Here is a 27,760-nt window from a genome sequence, read left to right as displayed (position 1 = left end):
ATCATAAGGATTTGCACTTGGGTACGATTTCAAACATATTTATTATATAACTATAATTATTTACAATAGTTTATTTTAATTTAAGATACAACATTACTAAAAACAATTGCTCACCGGAAATGTTATGACATTAATTTTTTGTTTACAGTTCTTTACAATTAAAATATAAGTTGTAATAAATAAATTCAATTAAAAGTTTTTATAACTCATTTTCAAGCTAGAATATTCTAAATTAATAACATAATCATGAATTAAATTCATTTTGATTGCTTCGACATTTTATCTTACTACTTAAAACTATATTTATATCTACAAATGATATTTCTACATTACTTTACATTGCGACTAGAATGGTAATTATTACTATTTTTAAAGAAATTTTAAAGCAGTATAAACATGGTAACATTACAAAATGTCAAGGATTTTGCAATACAGTGCCATCTATGGATACTTTTGATTATCGCTTTGTGTGTTGACTGTTGTGTTCCATTCTAAAAGATTACAGTATGTAGTTAGTGTGGCGCTGGTGCAGGGGGCGGTAGTAGAGGTAATGGGGCGACGCAAGCCGCGCAACTATCTCTTTCTAAAACAAAATGAAAAACAATTGATGAAACATGTAATTAAATAACAAATTATTTAACCAGTTCAATTATACATAAGTCTACTACTACTCATATCTAAGTGTTAAACATTAAAAAAAAAAAGTTTTCGTCGTACGACGTATACCGTAATATATAGTTTAAGTGAGGCCATCAATTACTCATTAATTTTATCACCGATCATTTTAATTCAGAAAAAGGAGAACAAATACACATATTGCAGTAAATATAATAAATTAAATTAGCGTTTTTTTAATGCGTTCACAGTGTTATAAACAGAAAACGATAAAAAATAATACTAAAAAAAATTTGATAATAATTATTTCGCACGCTTTAAATATGTACCTACATACACAATTTACTGTTATTTAATTTTTAATATTCTTAGTTTACGACATGTTTTTTTATCAACGAAAAAAATGTTATAATTATTAAAACTCTACTGTTTTTTTATTTAAAAATTCCACACCTATTTTTTTTAATTTATATTAACTTTTTATTAAATATTTTTATGAATATAGGTAAGTATTATTGTGCATAGATTACTAATTAATTATTTTTAGTTATTAGAATCGCCACTAATATTCAGTTAGATACTATTTAATATTCTTTGTATCTCTTCGGACCTTTTTTTGACGTTGCCTTAACAAAAAATAAAATTCGACCGAATACCTTTGCCTAAAATTGGTTTTGAAATCAAGATAGAATATTACATACATTGACAGCCATTACAACCGTCCATAGACATTTTCAATATAACAAATATTAACTATTCCTGACATCGTTAATTTTAATTATCTTGCGCCATCACAATGAGAAGTTAAATATTTGGCTTTATAAAAAAATGATTCTCTAAACCGTCAATGCATTAACAATCATAGGAATTACGCCTGTATTAGTTACACTCTTTGCTTACCTTTCAAACAGAAACACATTACAAAGTATTGCTGTTTGGTATAAATAGGTGATATATACTTAGACGAGTTCGCACAAAGCCTTACCGACAATGTATTACTTAGTAACTTACACTTAACGTTTTCTATAACGTATCGACCGCAAACTAGGCGCTTAAGCCGAATTTAATTGCGACGTGGAAGGATCAATTAGACAAGGAACGAATATGACAAGTCACGAGCACGAGGAAATATGCATTTAAAAAGTACCTATCGCTATACAATTTTTCTTCTTACTTTTGCTCTAATTCTTATTAATTAAAAAATACCATAATTACTTTATCATTTTTAGCTTTCATACTTATAATATGATGCTTATACATACTACAAATTGTCCGTTCCCACTTTGTACGGTTAAACTTCATATAAAGTTACCACTTGTCCTTGAAGTTGAAATTTCTAAAACTTCTTATTGAGCGTCTGCGTCGGGGAAAGAGTAAGCAAAATTTAAAATCAATCAGACCTATATTTTTGGAGATCTCGTGATGAGTCAGTTAATGGGATTTCGCTTATACAGTCAAAATCTGTTATAACGACATTGAAGGGTCTACTCATATTTAGTCGCAAAAACCGATAGTCGAAACAACCGGTGTTGCTTATTTTTTTATGAAGTGGTATTATTGAATGTGTAGGTCATAGGTATTAATAAGCAAAATATATTAATGTATGAAATTAAATTATATTTAGTTTATTTCAATCAAAACGTATACGTATTAAGAAAGAACAATGTCATTTTCCTGTATACATAAAATCTGTAATTTTAGTTTGCTTGGAACACTTCTGTCTTGTATAGGTACACATTTTGTTTCACTTTGGAGTTTAATCAATAGTTATAATTTCCCTGCATGTAAAACTGTTGATTAAAAAGAACAATCTTGTGTAATACACTAACAACATTGAGACCATCATTCAGTTGTCACTGTAAATTGTTCATCAGTTCGTCATTTTCTTCTTGAACTTCTCGTACAATATCATCTTCCGCAGCCGGTGCACAAATCGCAATAGACCTATCTACATCAATGCACTCGTCTGCTTCAGTAGTAATTGTTTACAATACGGCTCAGCTGGTTGTTCTACATATATAATTCTCCAAAAACATTAGCCAAATGTGGTCGTTTAATGCGGTATTTCGTAGTAAGCAATGTCGTACAAAGCAATATTTTTGATAAGACAGTTATATAGCATTCAGCCGGGACCTTTGATTTTGGTCAATATAACCGATATGTTGTTCTAAACGATGTCGCCATAAACGGTTTTAGCTGTATATAGATTATATTGTATACTGCCTCGTAAGGGTAGTTGCTTTATATAGGGTCCTGAGGTTCTAAGTCCAAACCCTAGTTAAGAAGATAAAAGTTATTGAGTTTGAAAAAAAATCTCAGTAACAGCCCGAAGTCTGGAAGTTGGAAGTGTATACACTCTCGTACCTCGTAAGTACCTAAAGCCATTGGTCCTACACCTGAACTCTTTACGGTAGTGTCGGATTTGCCGTCCCATCGGATCATAAGAGTGACGGAAATCGGAACACAAAGTGCACCTGTATTTGCGCAGACACTAGTGCACTATAAAATATCCCGCGTAGTTGGTTGGCCGCCTATAAGACTAGCCGCCGTGACAGAAATATGCGACAACATTATCATATACGTGATTATTTTAGTTATTCAGTCTTGACACTTCAAGAGTCTAGATTCAAAGCAGGTAAAACTGCATACTGCATAGCTACTTATTCTGATAAACTAAAACCTCCGAAACGCGATGCATCTTCCGGTATAAGTATTACGTGTATTGGGTAAGATTTCTTTTTAAGTTTAGCATTACAAATAAAACGCGTCCTCGTTTAGTAGTCTAGTATACCCATTTAGTTGTAGGCAAATATTATCTTTTGCTGAAGACTGAAATTCTTGATATTATATTATGCTGTATTTGATATTGGTATAAAAATAAATTTTATGTTACTTATTAATATCTTATAGATTAAATATCTAGTCTATAAGTATAGTCCATTTTAATTGCTTATCATGATAAAAATATTTTTTATTATATTTTCATAATATATAGCCACGAAAATATTTGATTTTGTTTAACTTAATTGATTTACGGACTCATATTTCAACAGATTCCAGAAAAGGAATGACGTTCTCAATTGAAATTGTTATTTTTCCAACACTTCATAAAAACTTTTTTAATATAATATGTGATTACCACCTAGAATGACGCTGTCAGAAATATTAACCATTCCTTCCATCGCCAATTGGCCACAAAACTTTCCCCATGTTCCCTAAGATGTTATGACCCTTGTGCCTGTAGTGTAATGTACACTACAACCAGACAGACACTCCACTATACACAGACTACATAACAATACGTATTGCTGCTTGACTGGGTGGTACTACTATATGTTTACTTTGTGCTTTTAAATTACTGTTTTAAATGAGAGAATTCGCCCTTTCGTTTTGATTTCTCAATTTTTTTGGAAACTTTAGAATACTCAGAACAAGATGTTACCACGATCATGCATGTAATGCAAAGAGGGGCGCAGGTCGGGCAACCGCCAGGGTTCCCGATCCTCTTCCCTCTCTATCTTCGGCACTAACCCACTCCAGCAGTCTTCGGGCCGTGGGGTAGGAGCTGAACGACACGGCCAGGAACACCTCTGCAATAAATGATTTATCAATGAAATACCTGAATATTTCAATGTCTATCTTTTTCATTGCCTGATAAAACCAATAGCTACACTCAGCTACGATTAGTTAGTCACCTGCATTTGGTCATATTTTATTTTATATTTGGAAATATATAATTACTATAATGATTAAAATTTTTGTGATGTCAATGTCCAAATTTCTTTCAATGGCTAACAATCATGAAAAAATATTTTTAGTCTCAAATTGGGCTTTACTGGCTCCACGAGTGAATTCAGTAAAAATACAATGTAGTAAAATTCAGTGGACATTTTTGCCGAATTAATTGTTTAAAACTTTGAATAAAAAAATAGCCTTCTAAAAAGAGGTGAAATTATTAATCATTTATTTTCATATAGTGTAATCTACCCATTCTATAGCGGGGACAGATGAAAATTTAATGCCTGTACATGATCCTGATCCTCGGTTAAGCAATCGCCCTAATCTCTTGAGGAGAAAATTTGGAGCTTATCGATTACGTTGCTTCAATGCGGGTATTCTACAATATGATACACATGTTGCAGAATTTATTCGAAATATGCAGGTTTCCTCGCGATGTCTTTCTTCACCGTTGGGCTTGCCCATTTAGAACCCGCAAAAAATTATGTTAGAACAATGTTGCCAGTTTACCATTAGACATTTGTAGTCAATCTGGGGACTTGATTGTCTTTTGGTAGGTACACATTTTGTTCAAAAATCTTGTGTTATGTATAAAAAAAATAACTATAAACTAAATTCGAGTTAAAAATTGCTTTCATATTTGTCATAACATAAATACTTAAGTAGTAAATTAGTCTAATTATATTCATATCTACCAAAGCAAAGTAAGCCAGACTCGAGTGTGTAACCAGTATCGTGTTAAAGCGCTGTGTGTACTTCAATTACAGTCACGAGGTACTCGTATCCAATATCAGATGCGACACGAACAGACGATTATGTTAATAACCGAATATCGTCTATCACTTAACTAATAACTGTCGCAATCGCTCTCAGCGCTTCTCAAACTAATTATTTAATTGAAACTAAAAACGCAAATCAAAAAGTTAGAGATAAGTTTCGATAAAAACGCACGCGGCAAATATATCCTTCTTTTTAATTAATTTGGTAAAATGACACAATTCGTGTCAAAACTGTCGTAAAGGCATGCTATGTCCATCTCTATAAACGTTACAATTAGATGGAATGTATGAATGCTTGTGTGTTTATGTTGGACGCAGACGCAGAGTGAGTGTGTGCGTTTTATTCTATTCGTGTTTTAATTCTCATGTCCGAAATACGAATATGGTTTGACTTAAAAACCATGTTCTTTCAAATTAATCTTAATTTTACCATCGAATAGTTTCAAAAAATATTCATCGCATTATATATCTTAGCCTATAGTATATTATGTAAATATAAAAAATCTAATGTTTTTTAATTCATAAAATTGTATTTATTGTATATTTTTTCTTGTATGGAATTGTGTAAACATATGTTATATTTAAGTACACTGGAAAGTCAATAAAAAAACATCACGCAAAAGTTTTGGAAGCACACGCTCGTTCAAAAGTTTTACTGATAGTGTCGTAACTGACAAAGCTCGCAGTAATTATTGTTGTTTAATTTTAAAAGCAATCGAGTTTACGTACAGACTTAACAACGTTATAGAAATGTCACATAATATAAAATACAAATAAAAAATTATGCCTCTTTTCGTCAGAAACATATTATTAAAAAAAATATATACAAAAATTGGACCTTGATTAACATCAATCTCTCATCAAGGACAAAGAAGTTCCAACATCATAATAGCATAAACTGATAAATATTATTGTATAGATACTCCTACCGACTTGCAAAGCTTATGATTTGAAAATCTAAAATCTACACCTATTTCACTGGTTAAGTTGGGTTACATATTAAATACCCTACCAAATTTTCTGTAATTAATTGAATTAAAAATATTATTATTTTATATTTAATAGTAATTTATGACGTTTTGTTGGTTAAGGTCTCAACGAAATGTAAATGCAAAAGAGGCACGTTCGATGGCGCATTGGCGTTGTAAGAAATGGTTAATATTTCTTACAGCACCAATGTCTTTGGGCAGGGCTGACCATTTGCAAGCAGTCCACCTGACCTTCCGCATACCGGTTTTAGAAAAATAAATACTAAACACGAATTAACTTGTAAATCTGTTATAGAACAAAACATAACATCAACAAACACCAACGAACTACTTAAAATTTAAAAAAAAAACATATATTTCTGTTAAAGAAGATATGAACTTTGACTATTATGAAAAAAAAAATACATTCAATTATTATGTTGAACGAAAAATAAATAATATATATTCCATTTCTACATTTCAATAACTCTGCACTTATTAAAAATTTACGTATCTCTCTATGTAATTATTTAAGCTGTTGGGCACAATGGCGTCCTATTAAATAAATAAATCCTGCATCGATTAAACTTTCATAATTATTGTGAGGTGCACGCGATTATTATAAGCTATATTTGATTATTGATACGCTTTAAAAGCAATTTGTCATAAATAGTTACTGTTTTTCTTCGTGACGTTTATTCATATTTTATTTTACTCGAATTACGAAGATAACTTTGTGTAATAGTAAAGTATAATGCTATCACTGTTAGTCTTTAATTTAATATACTTCTTAATACTTTAAAAGTTTAAACACGTATTAATTACTGTAAGGCTGTCCGCCACAGACCCTACTCATACATAGCCTTCTGGCGTACTGTCAATTTGACAGTGTCAAACTACATAAACACAAAGACATTGACATGTCGCACGTGACATTGGCGAAATAGTCTGTGCCATCTTGGCACAAATAAAAGCCAGATAAAAAAAAGAAAGACATTGACATGATAAAATAACTTTTTTTTTAACTAGTAGATCCACAAATAAAAGCCAAAAAAAACTAGTAGGTCATGTTCCTTACACACGGGTGTCTATAACCTAGGAAGGGGTGATTATAAATTTACAAAGTAACTGTCGCATCTTGGTTATTCTGCTTATTCTGATAAATTGGTGTTAGACTTTTTCTTATGATTTTTGAAAAAGTTATATTATCTGTGTCTTATTTGCGTTAGGGATTTGACAGTGGCAATTTGCAGTTATGTATACTACACATCAGAAAAAAACGATAAATCCAATAAACATATTAATTCCTTAAAAAAAATCATTTACCTACAAAGTACGTTAAAAGATTGAATCAAATCTAAATTCTTATACTAATATTATAAATGCGAAAGTAGCTCTGTCTGTCTGTCTGTTGTTCTTTCACGGCCAAATCACTGAAACGATTTTTATGAAATTAGGTATAGAGCATCCTTCAACTCCAAGAAAACCTTCCGACCAACCCCTAAAACGCGTGTGAAGCCGCGGACGACAACTATTCATATATGACGGAGTAGCTTGTCCCAGCTTGTTATTAAAAAACATGACGTCAGCATTGCACTGACGACACGAATGTCAAAGTTTGGATTTCTATCCATTCTTGAAGGTATGAAAATAAACGCAGGAAATATTCTTCTTTGATTTATTCCAAGTGGAGGACGTCCGATCGCTTCGACGGCTCGAACAAGCCTGTCGATGCCCTTTTTTTTTTCGAACGTAGAGTAGCTGTTGGCCAGAGTGGCCTCTACAGCATCACCGGGCGACCTGTCGATACCGGCGGGTGCCCAAATTGGGTGGGGGAACTATTCACTCAATATAACACCTATTTATCGACGCTAAAATATTTCATCAGGATTTCTCAGGATTCACTAAATATTATTAATTTAATAATCATTTCCGGACACGTGTTTTTCTTAAATAAGTAGGTTTCCCGCCGACATATATAGGCAATATGTTCGCGATAGCATTACATTTACTTATAGAGCGTCAAATAAAAAACACCCACGGGTTCTGAAAAGAGAGAAGAACCAGAGGAAGAAGCTCAGCGGGCTGTTTTTGGCAATTTGTAAATGTTTACAATTATCAGGAGGCTATATCATCCTCGCAAATTGTGTAATAACATTTTACACGCATGAGTTCTATTTCAAGTTAATAATTTCTTATCTTTATATATACATATAATTCTTTTGTACGTGTGTCTCTGAATTCCTAAGCGGTTGGACCGATTTTGATGTTATTCTGTTTGTTTGAGTAGGTCCCTGAATTGTTTAGATTTGACCCTGTAGTAACGCAGCGATTGGTAATAAAATAAATTTCTAATTTCACCCGTATAATAAATATTTCTTCTATGTATAATAAATAAACTAGTGGTCGCGTTTATTCAAAATATTTTTTTTTCAATTCTTTGTATACTGTCACTAATCTATATTTGGCGCCAAAATGATGAAACCTTTTTTAAATTTTTTTTTCTTATACAGCACCACACTGAAACCAGCCAGTAGCTTTTTTCCGCTCGCGATATAAGATACTTTTACCTGGAGCAAGGTATTCATTCCTAATTGGTTCCATATGTCATATCGGAATATTCCGAAAAAAAGTAGTATATTATATTTTTTATATTGGCTATATTTTAGTACGTTACGTATGCAATTATTATATTTATATGATTATTATCAATCAGTACAGATAATATTATCTGTAATAAATCACCCGACAAAAAGTCTATTGTGCCAAGTAACAAAATTAATGTTCCGCACTCGGCCCCACCGATAAAAAGGAGGCCGAAATGTCATCAAAACTAAGTAGGTAAATAAAAAAATTAAATGTCACCTCGGCATTTGTAAGCAATGCTACGAAACGTAAGTCATTTTCAATTCTTTTGCGGAGATTGAAAGTACTCGACCAATATAAACATAACTTACTTATATCAGAAGATGCGACGCGTTTCGAAGAAGGTTTTATTATAATATACTATCTACAAGACCCGACTTGGCACGGTTAGAATAAGAGTCTTTATAAAACGTTTATATAATAATATACATATACATAATCAAATTTCAGCCAATTGATACTTTTTGTGGACATCGCGTAGGTACAGACGCAGCAGACTTGACTTGAGAGGACTTGATTGATATGTTGCAAATAAATTGCGCTTCTCAGTGTCACTCGCTTCATACTTAGACTATTAACGTAACAAAGATGAACTACGTGTTTTTGTATATGACGTAGCAGAAACGATTTGCTGGTGCTATTAAAATTATGCTATGAGATATTTTCAGTCGATGGCCATTCTGAAATATAAATAAATATAAATATTGGACAACATCACATACATTACTCTGATCCCAATGTAAGTAGCTAAAGCATTTGTGTTATGGAAATCAGAAGTAACGACGGTACCACAAACACCCAGACCCAAGACAACATAGAAAACTAATGAACTTTTTCTACATCGACTCGGCCGGGGATCGAACCCGGGACCTCGGAGTGGCGTACCCATGAAAACCGGTGTACACACTACTCGACCACGGAGGTCGTCAAAACGATAACGATAGATTTGCTATCCTTTTTTAACCTTAAGCTTGAGAAAGAGATGACGATATTAATCTGTCAAATGCGATAAGATACAACAAAACCGGCTGCGGTATCACGCTAAGCGATCTTTGCGCCTGTATTGGGCCGACCTATCCAGTGCTAACAGAAGTTTCCGGACGCCCAACGCCTCCATCTTACATCACATCACAAACATATAGATACTTCCGAAAGTTAACTTAAATAGATAGAAATAGATTTTTTCATGTTGTTTTTTCATTAAATTCCTAATATTTATGTAGATAACGATAGGTATTGTTTTACAAATAGAAATAACCGGAGTTATATGATCATATGATTTAAATAATATATTATAATGAAATAACCCTTTTTCATATTCTTGGCGATTAAAAAACTACGAGTATCGGCGGCGTATCTAATTGTATGTGAAAATTTCATGGCAATTTCATTCTAATTCAAAAGATATAAGCAAAACCTTCATACTGATACGATCTTATTTTAAATTTGAAATATAATTAAATCCTGATAATAACTAATCTGCGGGGACGGTCATGGGTCACCTATTGCGTCATCAAATGTAAACGATTTTATTGACCAATCAGATAAAATCGTTACATACATACATATATTAACAGACTGTAAATTTCCCACAGCTGGGCTAAGGTCTCCTCTCCCTTTGAGGAAAAGATTTGGAGCATATTCCACCACGCTGCTCCAATGCGGGTTGGTGGAATACACATATGGAATTTTCCTTCACTGCCGAGCACGAGATTAATTATAAACACAAATTAATCACATGAAAATTCAGTGGTTTGAACCCGAAATCATCGGTTGAGATGTACGCGTTCTAACCACTGGGCCATCTCGGCTCTAAAAAACATGTTTTAAGTTAATTTTAATTAAAACATGTATTTCAGAATTGGAGATAATTGTACTGTTTGCTTGTCACATTCATTTTTTTAAACAATAGCTTTAAAATCTAGCCAACCTTTTTAATATAGATTAATTTATATCCAGATAGAATCAATAATTCCACGCATAGCTAGAAAAATACAGTAATATGCAAATGGTCGAACCTTTTCTGCTGTTAGAAGATTATAGTTATATTTAATGCTGACAAAACTTATTTGGGACTAAGGGTTCAATGCTGAGGATATTTAAGAGGGATTGCCTTTATGTTTGGCATAATATGCCGCCCCATGTACTTAAGTATATTAGACGAGGAAATAGAGCAATTATAAGTAGAAGATTCCTCCGTTAGACTCTAGACCTGTCAGAAAAATAAACAACTCTTAATAGTGTCATTGCGTTTAAAAATATGTGATTTAAGATATTAAATTCATTGTTCCTTTGTTTTTATATTAAATAAATTTGCACCCTTACAAAGTATTAACATTTGGTGGCAGAATTACTCATAAGAAAATCAAACCGTCACCCTGTACAAAATCGTACCACTGACGAAGAAGGTGGATTAAATTATTAAAACAAAAACTAAAATGCACTTAAACGTTATTAATACAAACAATTCAGGAACAAAAACAAAACGTCACTTCAAGGGGGAGGGTCGCCCTTAGTTTTATTTGATAGATAGCATCGCTAGTAGCATTCGTTCAATAATTTGATTGTGAAATGTTACGACATATCATTAGGGCTCCATACGTCTCGTTTTTTTTTTTTGTTCCATTTTTGAAATTATTCTTTTTAAATCCGATAAATCTGTTTATTTATTTTTTTTATTATTGCAGCAATTTAAATATTATATTTGTATAAGACATTACTGAAAGGACGTAACTAAAAGGGTGATGAGCAGGAGCGTAGAGTAAGAAAATATGAATGAAGTGTATGAGGAGGGATTATGATAGAGATGGATGTGAAAGATCGGATGACGAATAATAGAGGAGAATAGAAGGATGACAAATGCCAAATATACTTAAGAAGAAGTTGGCTAAGTTACAGACAGAAAAGGAAAGCGACCTCGCTTATGTTTATAGGTCTATTTATAATATGATATACCTAACTCACGTCTGAAACAAACAGTTGAATAAAACATGTAAACAAAATACAAAATTTAACCAATAAATAAAATTAACTCAGTAACCTTGTGTTAACTCAATATCGATTAACGATTAAGTATTTATTTACGTATTTGTATATAACCGTTATTAAATAAAGGCGTCGGAGCTGAATGATTGACGTAGCTGATAGTAATTAACGCGCCTCGAGGACCCTTGGGGTAATCCCTTCAAAGGAAGGGTTGCCAGCGCATAATTATTTAATCGTTAATAACCACTTGTTTCGTGTAAACATTACATTTATTAATTAGTAACAATATATTATACATAACAAGTGATGCATGCCGACTAATATTTTAATTAAATTATTTTTGTATGTTTAGTAGTTCATCCTTAAAAATCATAGATTCTCTATCACTGATACACTGGTAATCAAAAGGAATATGATATAAGGATAAATTCAGAATATAAAAACACTAGCGACCCGCCCCGGCTACGCACGGGTGCAATGCTGATACTAAATATACTACAGAATATCTTACAACGTACACAGCTTTTTTGTCATTAGACAATACAAACCGCTATGTCCCTGCATTTTAAATCTGTAATATCTTTGAAAATATTCATTTAAATTACGTGCTATAGAGGGTCATATTGATCAATATTAAATGCACAATGTATTTAAGCAACTTAGTTGGATAAGGATTAATGCTGTATTGCTTAAAATCGCTTCGTAAATGAGCAATTATTTCTCGTAAAAAGTAAAGTATAAAAATAGATATTTTGGGCTATTCCCAAGAGATAGACATATACCATCGCGGGCTTTTTTGAAGACCTTTTTAAGGTGTACAATACTGTAGTACAATAATTTGATCTATCTAGTAGGGTTCAGTCAGCGTTTGCAATATAAGCTCCAAAAATGTGTTTATATACGACATCACTATAGAAACCTCTAAAATAATCAGTGTTTCTCTACTATATTGTGCATGTATTATACATATAAACCTTTCTCTTGAATCGATCTATCTATTAAAATAACCGCATCAAAATCCGTTGGATGATTTTAAAGATCAAAGCATACCTACACAGGGACAGACAGCGGTAAGCGACTTTGTTTTTATACTATGTAATGACGATGTGCAGGCAAAGGGAGCGAACGTAACGTTATAGTGAGACAAGATAGATAGATAGAAGAACAAGCGAATATAAAACCAAATCTGAATGCAAATTCTCTATATTGAGCAAAGAGGCCTATTTTTGTTAATACGTAAAACTAATGACAGTTTAATCATGAGTTATTTACGTATTAATAAATTGTTAATTACCGCACACGCTATCGAGAATCTGCGTTCACTTTTGATTTTGTAGCGTGTTTTGTTTTATAATTTCCTTCAACGAATTAAATTTGACATTGCATCAGTTTGAGGGCCAATTCTCCTAATTTGTAACGTATCATACGTTCCCGATTCTATTCTGATCTATTTTCTACTATTCCTAATAAAAATAAACTTTATTTTAAGAACAGTCGAAGTTTAATCGTAATTGAGGGCCAATTTTATTTATTTACTATATCGGTTATGGTACGATCTGATATTTCGAAACAACTTCGATCGAAACGCAATTCGATTCGATTGCGATAAGGGGCCATTTTTTTAGTAATTGGCGCGGAAAAAGCCAAATAGACAACATTTGACAGCAAATTGACGCGGTATCATTGGTTAAGAGCTTGATTAATCTATGATATTCATTATGGATTTGCGAAAAAATGGCTTATTGAACGTCGACGAAACTGTTATCGAAATTTTTGAAGTAAAACTAATCTGGTAATAAGTAGTTAAGTGTAATAGTGTTGTATTATAAATAACATTAGCAAATCGCATGAAATACGTAAATCTAAGGTTTGTTTATCTTTTTTCCTATTTTCATTGGAATAGGATATAGACGAGAACATCTACGATTATTTCGTGAGGATCAGCTAGTTAAGTATGTATAAATCATTATTACTGAATTCTGCAGTACTTTCAGCAAGAACTCACTTTCATGAGTGAGATTGAGAGCTTGAAAACTGACTAACTATAGGATATTTTGATGAGTATTTGCTTGAATTTTTACATTACTATTGTCAATATCTCATCATTGTGTTAGTTTTGGGTTCGTTATATCATCACACAAAAGGCAGATGAAGCGCTTGATACATTACAGTGAAGCAACAAAAGCGAATACAAAATCAAAAGCGAATGCAATTTTTTAGTAGTGTGTGTAGTAATTAACAATTCATTAATACGTCAATAAATATTAATAATTAAAGTAAGTTTTTGATTTGGTTACCACTATAATGTTCCGCACGCTCCAACAGCCTTTCGTTTGAAATCCGATTTGCTTAGGATCAAATTTTAAAAATCGTAACAATGATGGCAATAATTTTAGCAATATTTTTCTCCGTTAGAAGTTCTGAAATAAAAAATGATGAACATCTGCTCTTCCAATCAACGTTAAAATATATTTAATCACTTAACATCAAACAATACGGGTTGTTTTGAAATAAATAATCCTAAATCTGATTAAGGCCGGTCTAGATTTCAATCGGCTTAGCGAAGCGCTTCGAGCAATGTTGTCAGCTTTATAATATAAATATATTTATGTTTGTATTATAATGGTCAGGTTTTGTAATTTTTTTTTGATTTAGATAGCGGACGTGTAAAGGCCACCCGATGTTAAGTGGTCATCACCGCCCATAGACAGGAGCATTAAGAAATATTTACCATTTAAACAAACAATAAATTTAATAAGCTTGAAATTAATTCTTCAATATAAGTTTCTATTTTTTTTTTACTGTTATCTGTTATTTTTTCGCTTTTTATCGTAACTGTATTTTTTTTTTTGTTTAATAGTGCATATGGTCTTTAATTAAAGGATGACTCGAAAGCCTTACATTTATTAATGTTAATAAATATATAAATGTATCTTTTGGAGATTCATAAATAAATAAAGTAAATAAATGCTCCACTAACCTTAAGAACTAGGAATTTATGTTCCTACTTATAGTTATACTGGCTCAGACACCATACAAAGAGTTGGTGGTATCTACCAATATATTAAAGTAATGCACTTATCAAAAAAGGGAATCACCGAAAGTCGATTTTTAAAATTTTCGTTTGCATAGAGTTTCTACTTTATGGCAAAAATAATAGATTTCCAGTATACGATTATAAAGGCGTTCAATACTAATAAAGGCGCGTTCACAAGCACACTCGATCACGGCGACAAACTGTGGATTTCAATTAAATTAAAACGTTGTGTCGTTTTGTAAACAAAACAACGCTCTTCTAATAGACATGAACGATAAGTAAATTTAGGGATTGTATTATGAATGTTTAATGCACAGGCGTTAATGTTTTTTTTTTAATAATTATTTATAGCACGCATCGGTAGTACCCTTAAATATATGAATTTAATATTGACATATATAAAATTCTTACACAATATTTACAAAAACAAATAGATATAATTATAGAGTGTATTTTTTTTTCAGATATAAGGTATAGGTTTTGTGAATGTGACGCCGTAATGATATAATTTTCGTGTCTGTATATTTTTCAAATACAACTTTGTACGTATTTCCTTTGAATATGAAGATTTAAAAAAAACTCTCACTAAAAACATTACAATAGCAAAAAAAAATGGAAGAGGTTCGAGTTTACCTACGTATCCACAAATTTCATTGAATAAATTCGCCTAAATTTATCTTAAACTGTAAAAACTTTCAAACAGACGAAACAATACTGATATATTTTCAAGATCTCTCTTGAATACAAACATTTCCAATCACAAAGACGAATCGACCTTAATCCTCAGAACGAACATTAAAGACAACACCGTAACAAGGGTGGTTTACACACGCCGGTCACGTTCTTAATAGATACTTTGTTAGACGATTCAATTGTCCCACTTGATGTCGGTATAAATCAGTGCTGTGTGCCCTACGCCTTAGTCACGTATTAGCCGTTTAAACGATCAAAGTGTGGCTTTTTATCTTGTGTTCAAGACGAATTTGTTATTTTCTTTAGATGCTGTTTAGTTCGAATTTAAGTCTCACTACTGTATTAAAATACACTTATTTATCGATATTCAAAGTGAAAACTACCACCAGTTTAGGAAAAAATAAATAACTAGACCAAAAAGAATTGTCGGAGAAACTCACCGGGTACAATTTCCCTTCAAGAAAGAAATAGCCAGGCGATCGCTTCATGACAAAACTGTGCTGTCATCCATGAACTATAATTGTATAACCTTTTGCATATAAACGTCTATTTATATATTTTTTAAATATAGAAACAGCGGTAATTTATGTTTTGGGATTCTATTGTAGAACCCTATCATTACTTCATAAACGACTTACTAACACTATGCAGTGCAAGAGTAGTACATTTCTTTGTTTTGTACCCATTAATTCTGTGACAAACGCAACTACTCAAATTATCTTGTTCAAAATATGCCCTGGGGTAGGTAATCTGCACCATTACATCTGGTTCATACTGTAAAATCTCTACTCGCGCACTATTTGACAAGGTTGTAACTCTGCATTATTTTTATAAAATACGGAACCAATATAATAACACGAATATTAGACAGATCTACTAAAATCAATAAATACGCGCGAAAACTCGACAACATGCGAATGTAAAGCCGAGGTATCTCGACACGCAAAGTTTTACCGAAGATCGTTCATGATCTTCTTTCGAGCAAAACAAAATTTTGTTGTGTTCATATTCCATTATATGTTCAGAGAAACATCGAGAAGAAATCCTGCATTCGTCGAATGATGTTCAATCACGTTCCCCAAACCTTTTCCTTAAGACAAGAAGCATGTTGTCGTATTGACATAATTATAGGATTGTCACTTTATGTTTCTAAGTGAAAACCGAACGCGCCCGCGAAGGCAAAAATTAGGCAATGAATAATGTGAAAAACTTTAATTACTATGCAAATATCTACCGCGATAATCTATTTAAAAAAAAGAAAATCACAAAAGTAAATACTATTAGTTAAGTCAAGAAGAATAGATAGTACTATACATCATGTTATGTATTGTTGGGCAATGTCCTGAGGCGATAGTTAATTGAATAAGCATATGAATGACATACGGTCGGCTCCCGGGACGAGGGTAGTTAATTACACGCCCCACAAACAGACAAATACGGATTTGTTATTAATCATGATCATCGGTGTAGCGATTTATCTCGCTTGGTCGTAAAAAAGAATTTTGATTTAATTTTGAGAGCGCGTTTAGGCCCACGAGGGTGCATTGCGAACTTCAATTACGATTAACTTATTAAAAATTAATTTGATATGAAACTTTGCCATATATGAATTTGAATATATCACTAATAATATAATTACGTTATCTAAATACACTAAAATTCGCAACGACTTTTATATGCCCATTTTATTTACAAATGCAACATAAAGTAGCCGATGATACTTTGTATTATAAAAGACGGATATTGTAAAACTAGCAAAGAGACTTTCAAATTTCATGACCTCTTCATTCGTGTATACAACTCGTGAAAGCAATTGTCTCTCTGAATTCGTATTTAGGTTACATCGTGAACCGTATGGCGGGTTACTTTTTCTTCTTTTCTTTAAAACGTTAAAAATTACACAATGGAACAATGTTGTACTGCATAGAGTGAAAGAGATTTTTTTATTACCTTGCAACATTTCACATATTTACAAATTGTAAAACATTAAGAATATGTATATAATTTTTTATATACGCTCAATACAAACGAGAAGCAATAATGATAATTTAACAATGAGGTCGTCTCATTTGCAAATTCTAAATATAAATATATTTACAAATCAAAAGAAAACTGTATATAACGCAGCTTATTTAACGTTCAATAGAGGACGATGGAATTGTAAAAAGTTGCGTTTTTATCGAACAAAAAGTAAATCCCCAATTAATTGGTGCAAGGGAATCCGATCAGCGCTAAATTAAACATTTTCTCTTATTTAAAACCGAAATGAAGTCCATTTGAATTCGGCACGCCAGTAATTACAGAGTTTACGACGTGCAATGTTCGTGTTCGCTATTTCTACAAGATGGCGGCGTCTCGAGGGATGTGTCAGTTTGTAACTTTAATGGCGAATGTTGGGAAGCGAATTTGAATTAATCGAAGCATTTTTATTTTTTTTTAAATAAATTTAAATATTTGGAAATCAAACTGTTATGCCGAAAATGATTTTGCTTTAATTATATTCCGCGTTAAATTAGTTATATAATAGTAGGTCACAGTGCTTGCTCCACTTTGTACTTAACCTATCCTATAAATTTATAAAATTAAATTCTCCGGCCAACAGATTCGTATTATATTATTATATATCGAGTAATAAAATTTGTAAAACGCTACTAAGTAACTCAAAAAGGAGTCTAATCGCAGATTACGCCGGAGTTGTGATTGGAAAAATTTTCTTCCAACTTTTTAAATTGGATCCAATTCGAGCTCCGTTTGGTTCGAATGTCGCCAGATAATACGATTGCTCCAATACTTAGGTATTAAATTGCATCTTTGAGAAACGTTTACGCGGTTTATAAAAGCACTTGGAACCAGAGTTGAGAACCGCTTGCTATAAGATAGGTTAATAAGTTTTTTAAACGAAATAAAAATACTCTAGGTACTTTTAGTAAACGACTTAATTAAAATAATAGTATATTTTAATATATATAATTGAAATTCATATTAAAATAAGAAAAATATGTGATTTAAAAAACACGCTTGACTCACCAAGTCCTTCGTCTGATCTTCTTCCGTGGTTTCGATGTCAACACTCTCATCGCTATCTCTGTCGCTTTTGGAGGAGCGAGCGGGCGATGAGCGGAGCGGCGAGCGGAGCGGCGAGCGGAGCGGAGAACGAAGTGGTGAACGAGACTGTCTTGGCGAGGTTGCTGGTGATCTATGTAGGATATATATGTTATTATGTAGATGTATACTGTTTATCCCAAACTGCATACATATCTTGTTAATTCTTCCTAGATTTTGTTTATTCATTTCCTATTTTTAAAATAATTCATTTAATATATAAAAATAAAAAAATATTATTATTGCACAAAAAATCGTGTTTATATTTTCATTTTTCATTTATAAAAAATATTTAAGAATCGAAAATCATATGATTTAAAATAACCAACCTATTAATATTAGTTATTTATTTTACCTGTTCGGCGATCTCGACGGCGACACTACTGGTGATGTTTGAGGCGACTCTAAGCGATGTGAGCGCACCGGACGGAAGGCACGAGGCTCTTCAATAGCACCGACGCTACTTAAAGCAGTTAATGCACCTAGGACGATATTACCAGTTTAAATAGGTATTTAGCTAGATAGTGCTAAGATCGGCCAGCGGATCTTGATCTAGGACCTTATCTTGTGTTTTCTATGTGTGTGTTCGAAGTTCATCTGGTGTTGGTCGGTGATTCAAAAAAACGCGGGAAAATCTGACATAACCGTGAAACGATATCAAAAGATTCCTTTGCTCAGTTTAGTATTTTTTATCTATTCAATTTACTTTTCGAGGTTTACAATAATTTATTTAATGAATATTATAACTCCTTACTTTAAGGCATTAATAAAATACTAAACACTGTACTACAGAACTGTGTAGTCTAATGACTGACAGTTTGAACTTAGCTACTTACCGGGTGACCACAAAGTTGGCTTTAACCAGGGTAAAGCGTATGGCAATGGAAGTCTAGCTCCCCATACATAGTCCGCAAGTCTTGGAACTGGTGTGTGTGCTGGAGGACTTGCAGCAGCACGCTTCGCCTCGGGTTCCACTTCGGGCCTGCGAATTGGTACTCTTCTGAAGCACAATTTTAAGCTGAACTTAATAAACTGATTGTATGTCACAATTAATACACACATGTCTAAATCCAACATATATTTATGTAATAATATATTAAGTTATTATGGATATCTTTAATTTTGAATAGGACTTTCAATCGTTTTGTATATTAAAATTGGTAAATAAGAAGCTTAATTTTGTACATCAACTGTAAAAGAATGACATCGTATAAAAATTTGCCAGGGGTGGAAAAATCTTAAATGTGTTTGCACTAGAGTATTACGGTAAATAAAATTAGATTTATTTTTATTTGTAACAATAAAGGCTGTTACCCACCAGCAGTACCAATAGTGCTACCAATGGAAGGCCCTGACGTTACTGATTTCTAATCGTCAAATCTCAAACATTAACCAGAAATTTAAAGGCGAGTTCGTTTCTGTGAAATCGTCTACTACCGCAACATTTCAGGCACGTGGGCTATTGACATATGTAATATCTACCACAGCTAACAATCGTATCTTGAAACGTATTTATCACTTGGACATAACATGTTTCTTACCTAGCAGCAGACAGCATTCTCTTCCTAGTTCCACCATTGAACATGGCCTTCACATCCTCCCACGCGTGAACAACCTCTACCGGCGGACTGCCACTGAGCTTCATGTGTCGTCTCCACGAGTTGAAGTTGGCTGCATCAGGCTGGATGTATTTGTCACCAGGCCCAACGCGGTGTGAATGAAAGATGAATTTGTTCGGAGAAAAAAATAGCCCGCAATAGGCGCACTTGATGCATTTTGCTCGAGACGAATTATACCTAAACGAAAGATTAATTCAAATGAAAGGGGAAGTGTTTCGTTTTACTTAACTTGCAATGTGAAATCAAAATATTCTTTGGATTGTCACATTACAGTGTTGAGAGCTATCACCGGTTCGCAAATTAGATTCTACCGAGAAGAATCGTCAAGTAGTCACTCTTTTCCACCATTTTAATTACAGAGTAACTAACATTATATTTTTGTACATCCTACCCAGAAATCAACAAAAAGTCCACGCGTTTTTATCTTTAATCTCGTATTGAGTAATATGCTTGATTTATCAATGTTTTTTTTTTTTATATAAGCTTTAAATTTTTTAATAGTCCAAGTTAAAACTAACTGTGAAATCTTATTATAGAAGCGAAAGCCGTGCCTCAGGAAGGATGTATTAACTATGGGAAATAGGAAACAAGGTGTTATTAGTTTAGCTTTCCTCTTCGTGTCTATACAATAATTGTCACCATTTCTTTCGAGTTTCAAATATTTGAATCGATACGTAAGAGAGCTAGTGCAACGATGGACATAACATCTTAGTTCTAAAGGCTGGTGGCACCTTAACGTTAAAAGGTACGTATGGTTAATTTTTTTCAAAGCGTCAATGTCTATGGGCGTTGGCCATTCTGCCTAATAATATAAAAAATATAATATATAATTAAAACATATATATAAATCTACCTTAATATAAAAACATTATCTTATATTAGACTTTAAAAAAACACCTATCAAAGCTTTATAAGAAGATATATATTATTAAAAATAATTAATTATTGTATAAGCCGCTTATATGAGTAATTACTAACTATCTCGCTGGTTCTTCTCGATACAATAGAATTCTAAACTGCTCGAACCTTCACATTTAATGTAACAGTGTGAAATGACAATTGAAAATCAGTCTTTGAACTTTGAAGTTTTGATACAATATCAAATGAAACGTGTTCATAAATAAACTTGAAACTTTATACTAATTATTTAGAAGGTATATTTAAATACGTTTAATACTGTGATATTTATGTTCTCCTGACTAATTTTGGTCATGGCAGACAAGAGCCGACTGGGCAGTGTTAGCAAAATATCATTAATTAAAAAGTAGTAGCATTGTCTTTGTCCAAATCTCATTGTCTTTGATTAATATCTATTGTGGGTGACAGAATATCAGAAGGTTATGTAAGACTAGTCTCTAAGGCCGACAAATCTATTTTAATAAATAGGTATATAGTGAATGACTAGTTAAACAAGAATGTGAATTTAATGGTGATAATGATATCGGTAGAATATATTATATGGGACTCTATCCGATATATATATCTATAGATTTTTTCATATTTTGGGATGACGCCATACAAGCTAACCATTAAACAAAAGAGGTAGTTAAATATAGTTTACATTGCGTTAAAAATACATATTACCTGGCTGGTAGAAAAGCACCTCTACATCCCCACGCACACTCGTGATGGACGGCAAATGCGAAATCGTCGGGTAACCGAGGCGGCGCGTTGTCGCCTAGAAACGATTTGCACAGGCGTTCCGCTTCCCGTCGGGTTATCATACCTGTTTTAAACGAAACAATAACAATAATATAAGCACATAACATATAAACATAATCAGCCTGTAAATTTCCCACTGCTGGGCTAAGGCCTCCTCTCCCGTTGAGGAGAAGGTATGGAGCATATTCCACCACGCTGCTCCAATGCGGGTTGGTGGAATACACATGTGGCAGAATTTCGTTGAAATTAGACACATGTAGATTTCCTCACGATGTTTTCCTTCACCGCCGAGCACGAGATGAATTATAAACAAATTAAGCACATGTAAATTCAGTGGTGCCTGCCTGGGTTTGAACCCGAAATCATCGGTTAAGATGCACGCGTTCTAACCACTGGGCCATCTCGGCTCTTACTAATAAGCACTCTATATGTTAATATAATAATTAATTCAATTTTTATATGTATATAGGTAACGCTGCTTCCGTCGGTAGGCGCGGAGATTTTTGCGTTTAAATATACTGACAAAATCTACATCTTTAAATATACATATTAAAAATATATTGCGCAAAAGATAAAATAGTAAATTAATAAAATATATTTCTACGTAGACAAAATATATCTAAATTAAGAGTATTATTCTGTATTAAAAATTAAATAATGACTGAATTTATCACAATACAAGTAATAGTGTACGTGTGAGTGTGTCTGAAGAATCGTACTGTGTGCGTATCATTGAAAGTTACCTAAGCTTCGATACTTATGTACTGGGACGCTTTAAGTGAACATAATCCACTGAGAATTGCTTTAGCAGAAGTGCTCAAGATTAGAACGGCGCGAGAGAATTGAAGTGTTTTCGTGTTGTTCGAGTACTTATATTTTATTTAAACCGGGTAAATATAATTATATTACAGTAAATTTACTGTTATTATATAAATAATAATTCAATTTACGAAACATATAATATCTTGATTTTTAGTTGGCTAGTAAATCTAAAGAGCCGAGACGGCCCAGTGGTTAGAACGCGTGCATCTTAACCGATGTTCGCGGGTTCAAACCCAGGCAAGCACCACTGAATTATCATGTGCTTAATTTGTGTTAGCAGTGGGAAATCTGCAGGCTGTTAATGTAACAAAATAATAAGTAAATCTCATTGTCTTACCGACTGGTATACATTTAAAACAATTCTATTATTGGGAATAGTAATACCTCTACCCTATTCCAACAATAAGAGGAGAAAAGTTAAATAAACAACATTTGACAGCAAATTGCCGCGATATTATTGTTCGACAATTTGATTAATCTATGATATAATTTATTTGCGAAAAATAGTTATAGTGTTGTATTATAAATAAAGATACATATCAATCATAAACTCTTAGTAGTTCACAATATACTTAGCTGAGTTATTAGAAAATCGCATCAAATACGTAAAAGGTTTAAGGTTCGTTTATCTTCTGTCTCTTTCTTTTTCTCTTCTTCGACTGGAATAGGCTATAGTATTATTATTCAATTGTGATTTACAGACGAACTAAGAAGGTTTTTGTAATGTTATTTATAGCGAATTATTTACTTGAATAAATCGCTACTGAATCATCGAGACTACTTGAGCAAAGTATATTTTAATTGGTTTAATTATCCATTTCTCTGTTTCCAATATAACTAATAGTTCTAGTAATTAACGCATATGTATCAAATACTTTAATTATAAATTTGATTCGAATAGAATATAAAACGGAATAACTAATTAATACAAAATACTTCTTTAGTTTCTTTTTAGTTTTCCTTTTAGTATTTTATATTCAATAAGAGTAATATGCTACTGTTACTTTTTTTATTTTTTTTTATGTAATTTGGAAGACAGAATATCCGATTCCTCCAGAAGAGCATGTGCTGCTCGATGTGCATATAAAGTACTTTAATCCACTTAAGTCAGTTCTCCTGTTCTCATTTCAACCAGAGAACATTTTCGATGTCGAATATTTAATTATCTTTTTCTTTTTAATCTAAGGCAAAGCCTTTAGTATCAGCTTAAGCCGGTTTAAAATTTCGCATGAAAAGTCAAAAATATTTTTACGCTAGCGAAGAAGATTATAGAGATGAACATGTAACGACCCTAAGCAGCGGAGTCAACCTATATGTGTAAAATATATTGGACAGGTTTGTATAATCCAAATTTATGAATCCTCATCGCTAATTAAAAAACACACTATCGTTTTGAGAAACTACCGGAATTTTACTCGGTGATAGGGCTTTGTGCAAGCCCGTCTGGGTAAGTACCGCTCACTAAACTTATATTATTGTTTATCATCTTATTTACTGGAAAGCAACAATACAGTATTGTTGTATTCCGTTTTGAAGTGTGTGAGTCAGTGTAACTACAGCCACAAGGGACATAACATCTTAGTTCCCAAGGTTGGTGGCGCATTGGCGATATGTATTTACAGTTCTATATAATATGTCTATGGGCAGTGGTGACCACTGCGCGTCGGGTGGGTTATAGCCAGTCCTCCTATCTATTTGAATTTAAAAATAGAAAAACTGCCGAAAACATTTGAAAAACAAAATTGCGTTATCTAGCACTTTTATTAAGAATGGTCTATAAGTACATAAAATATGTTTCGTCCATTAAAAGTAAAGCGGTACCCGTAAATGTCAAACAATGTAACACGTATGTGTATCAAACAGGAATGTACACAACATCGAAACTTACATAGCTGGAGAATTATTACAATGTTTTTTTATTATTTCATATGGGTATTATTATTCACGCTGAGATAGAACAATGTTTAAAGTATGTGTTATCATTAGATTTGGGGTGCAAAACGGTCACTGAGATTTATTATGTTTAATTTATTTTTAGAAAATTTAAATGATGACATAATTTCGCTTCGTGAAACAGAACGTGAGGAAACATGCATCCACCTCCTTCTCAAATCGAGGTCTTAAACCAGCAGTGGAACATTTACAGGTCTTTTTAATACTTTTACTCTTTATTTACTATGAGTTAAGGAATTATTAATTTATATTAAAATGAGCCGAGATGGCCCAGTGGTTAGAACGCATGCATCTTAACCGATGATTTCGGGTTCAAACCCAGGCAGGCACCACTGAATTTTCATGTGCTTAATTTGTGTTTATAATTCATTTCGTGCTCGGCGGTGAAGGAAAACATCGTGAGGAAACCTGCATGTGTCTAATTTCAACGAAATTCTGCCACATGTGTATTCCACCAACCCGCATTGGAGCAGCGTGGTGGAATATGCTCCATACCTTCTCCTTAAAGGGAGAGGAGGCCTTAGCCCAGCAGTGGGAAATTTACAGGCTGTTTATGTTATGTTTATATGTTAAGGAATTATTAAAGCAATTATACCACAACGTCTTGAAGAAACAGGCATCGCTCCAGCTCGTCTCAATATCTCCAGCTGCACTGGTGTACACTGAACGCATGTGATGCCCAACGCCACACGCCGATTGTGTATCTCGTTGTACGAGAACTGCTTTAGCAAGGTGTTCGATATCTGGGCAAGGCACAGTCTTTCGTTACCCTCGATGACTAGTGACACTATTGGCACGCCATATAATAACACCGTACCCACCTGTTAAGAAAAAAATGTTATATTACCAATAGAGCTATTGTGACAGCTGGCTTATTAAACTTAATAAAAAAAAAAATCAGTTAGTTCAGCTCAGTCATGTCGTGACCATAGTAGAAACTCAATCAAAATTAGACTTAAAAAAAATCTGTGGCCGCGGTTAAAACCCGAATATCATTTATTTAAGTAGATGCTGAATATCGCAAAATTAAAGGGACAATAAATAAATACGATGAAATTTAAATTGTTCAAATTCGCATATAGACGTCTGCGAATCGTAAAGTGGACTTACAGGAATCGGACATTTCAATTACAAAAGTAGAAAACGGCTTAAATTAAAATAAATGATAAACGAAATCTTATGATATTCGATTTTTGAATTGCCACAGTTTTCTTTTGTTTGATATTCAATGGAGTCTCCGATCATTATGTATGAAAAACTTTTAAGATGCTAAATTACTTTGTAAAAATGTACTTACTTGGTTAGGTTTACTATTCATTTCTAGCGCTTTGTGTTCTGAGCGGGGCTTCAGCGTTTCACGCGGTGACATCGCCAAGTTCGTTGCCTCCATTCTAAATTATATCGCAAGAAATTAAAAAGATATATAATTTAATCTCGTTATTCAATTTAAATATAAATATAAACAAAAACGACTATGCGTGTCTGTTTAATATATATATATTTTAAATATTTTGTGGACACAGAATATAAACTTACGTTACAAACAAATTACCTAAAATGTAATGTATGCGGTCAAAAGTGTCCTTATCAATTAAAATTATCTCTTCCAGGGAATCTCTGTTTTGTGAAAAGTAAATGTCACTTTTAATACTCGTCTGAGTAAACCATGTCGTAGACATCGCTCAGACAAAATTTCTACACACATATTTCATATGATATTTGACAATATGCTATGCACAAAAAATTACCATCGAATATTGAATACATTTACATTTTTTAACAACATAATCCGCTTCAAGAAATCGCTGCTCTAGTACATTAAAAAACCGGATACTTTAATTATAAACATAAAAATGTAATCAGTAATAAACCCTAAAAAATAGACCCATAGCTCTACCGTGCCATAATTAAAACAAATAGCCATACTCACACCGAATGCCATAATTATATCGCATAAAATAAATTGTATGAATCGGAATATTTTGCCGGTCAATAAACCAAAGTGAACCGTCGAATCGTAACAAAAGAAACGAAACACACAAATAATGCGTGTGAATTTAGTGTATCGAATATCAATTGGTGATATTTGGAGCAAGGGCGATAATGTATGGAGCAACGCCCCCACGAGGGTTGATCTGCCTTTTGTAAACAATTTGCGTTGTATGCCCGCGTATCGTTCGACACAAATGTCTTAACAAATGTTACGATTAGAACATACTATTTAAGTATTAGTTGATTGATCGTAGATGTTTGGGATAGATTTTAATCGAGCTAATTATCATAATAATTAAATCTGTAGGTATTATAATTATATATGTACCTATTTGATCGTTCAAAGTTCAAGTTTAAGCAAGCGTGGATGCCAAATCCGAAACTATGAGGAATAGTGAAAAAATCTTAAACGAATCAAATACCCTTATCGAGTCGATTGATTTCGAAAATCGCTTTTTATAATATTCGATAGTGTCGATAATAAGGATCAAATTCTGATAACTAATGACATACGAATTACTTCTTCTTATATGTTTTCGAAACGCTATAAACGAGAAAATTAGAAAAATTAAATATTAATGAAAATAATAGACAATGAAAATGAAATCCATCGTAATCCGCCCCCCCATTATTCAAAAAGACATCATTTAAAAGTTAACAAAACATGTCAGGATCTAATAAATCGCCACTTGATATTCTTCGGTCGCCCCCAATGTTTAAAATCAACAGAGGGATGTTCATCATTCTAAATACAGAGGGTTGCCCACTTTAAAGTCAAATATTTAATTTTTAGGATCATCATTTCATTCACTTGAAGGTAGTGGTAAGCCCGTCTGGGTAGGTACCACCCACTCATCAGATATTCTACCACCATGCAGCAATACTTTGTAGTATTGAGTTCCGGTTTGAAGGCTGAGTGAGTGAGTAAGGAATAATTAAAATTTCTTACGACTCCAATGTCTTTGGTAGGTGGTGACCAGTTACCATCAGGTGGTCCAATGGCCCGTTCGCCTACTTATTTCATAAAAAAAGAAACATTACTTTTTATCCAAAAAGATAACCTCCGTATCTATAAAGCTATTAATTATCTATCTAAATATAAGTACAAGACTATTTTTGAAATATTCGTTAAAAAAAAATTAACTGTAG

The 27,760-nt window shown here is 32.8% G+C and overlaps 1 protein-coding gene across 1 annotated transcript; it reads right to left on the bottom strand.

Annotated features, from left to right (window-relative positions):
- Window positions 1-135: 135 nt before the first annotated feature.
- On the bottom strand, window positions 136-26,009 carry LOC113398628 (SKI family transcriptional corepressor 2). The gene is made up of 9 exons (XM_026637477.2): window positions 25,917-26,009; window positions 25,215-25,440; window positions 21,767-21,908; window positions 20,105-20,359; window positions 19,400-19,563; window positions 18,919-19,045; window positions 18,489-18,657; window positions 4,058-4,205; window positions 136-583 (listed from the first exon to the last, which is right to left on the bottom strand). Exons 1-9 carry the CDS (start codon window positions 26,007-26,009, stop codon window positions 513-515), a joined length of 1,395 nt encoding a protein of 464 aa, XP_026493262.2. The 3' UTR covers window positions 136-512.
- Between the last annotated feature and the right edge of the window lie 1,751 nt (window positions 26,010-27,760).

Source organism: Vanessa tameamea, chromosome 14 (assembly GCF_037043105.1).
Source record: "Vanessa tameamea isolate UH-Manoa-2023 chromosome 14, ilVanTame1 primary haplotype, whole genome shotgun sequence".
NCBI lineage: Eukaryota > Metazoa > Arthropoda > Insecta > Lepidoptera > Nymphalidae > Vanessa > Vanessa tameamea.
Note: the sequence above shows the minus strand (reverse complement) of the source record. Positions and strands in the feature narration are given on the sequence as shown.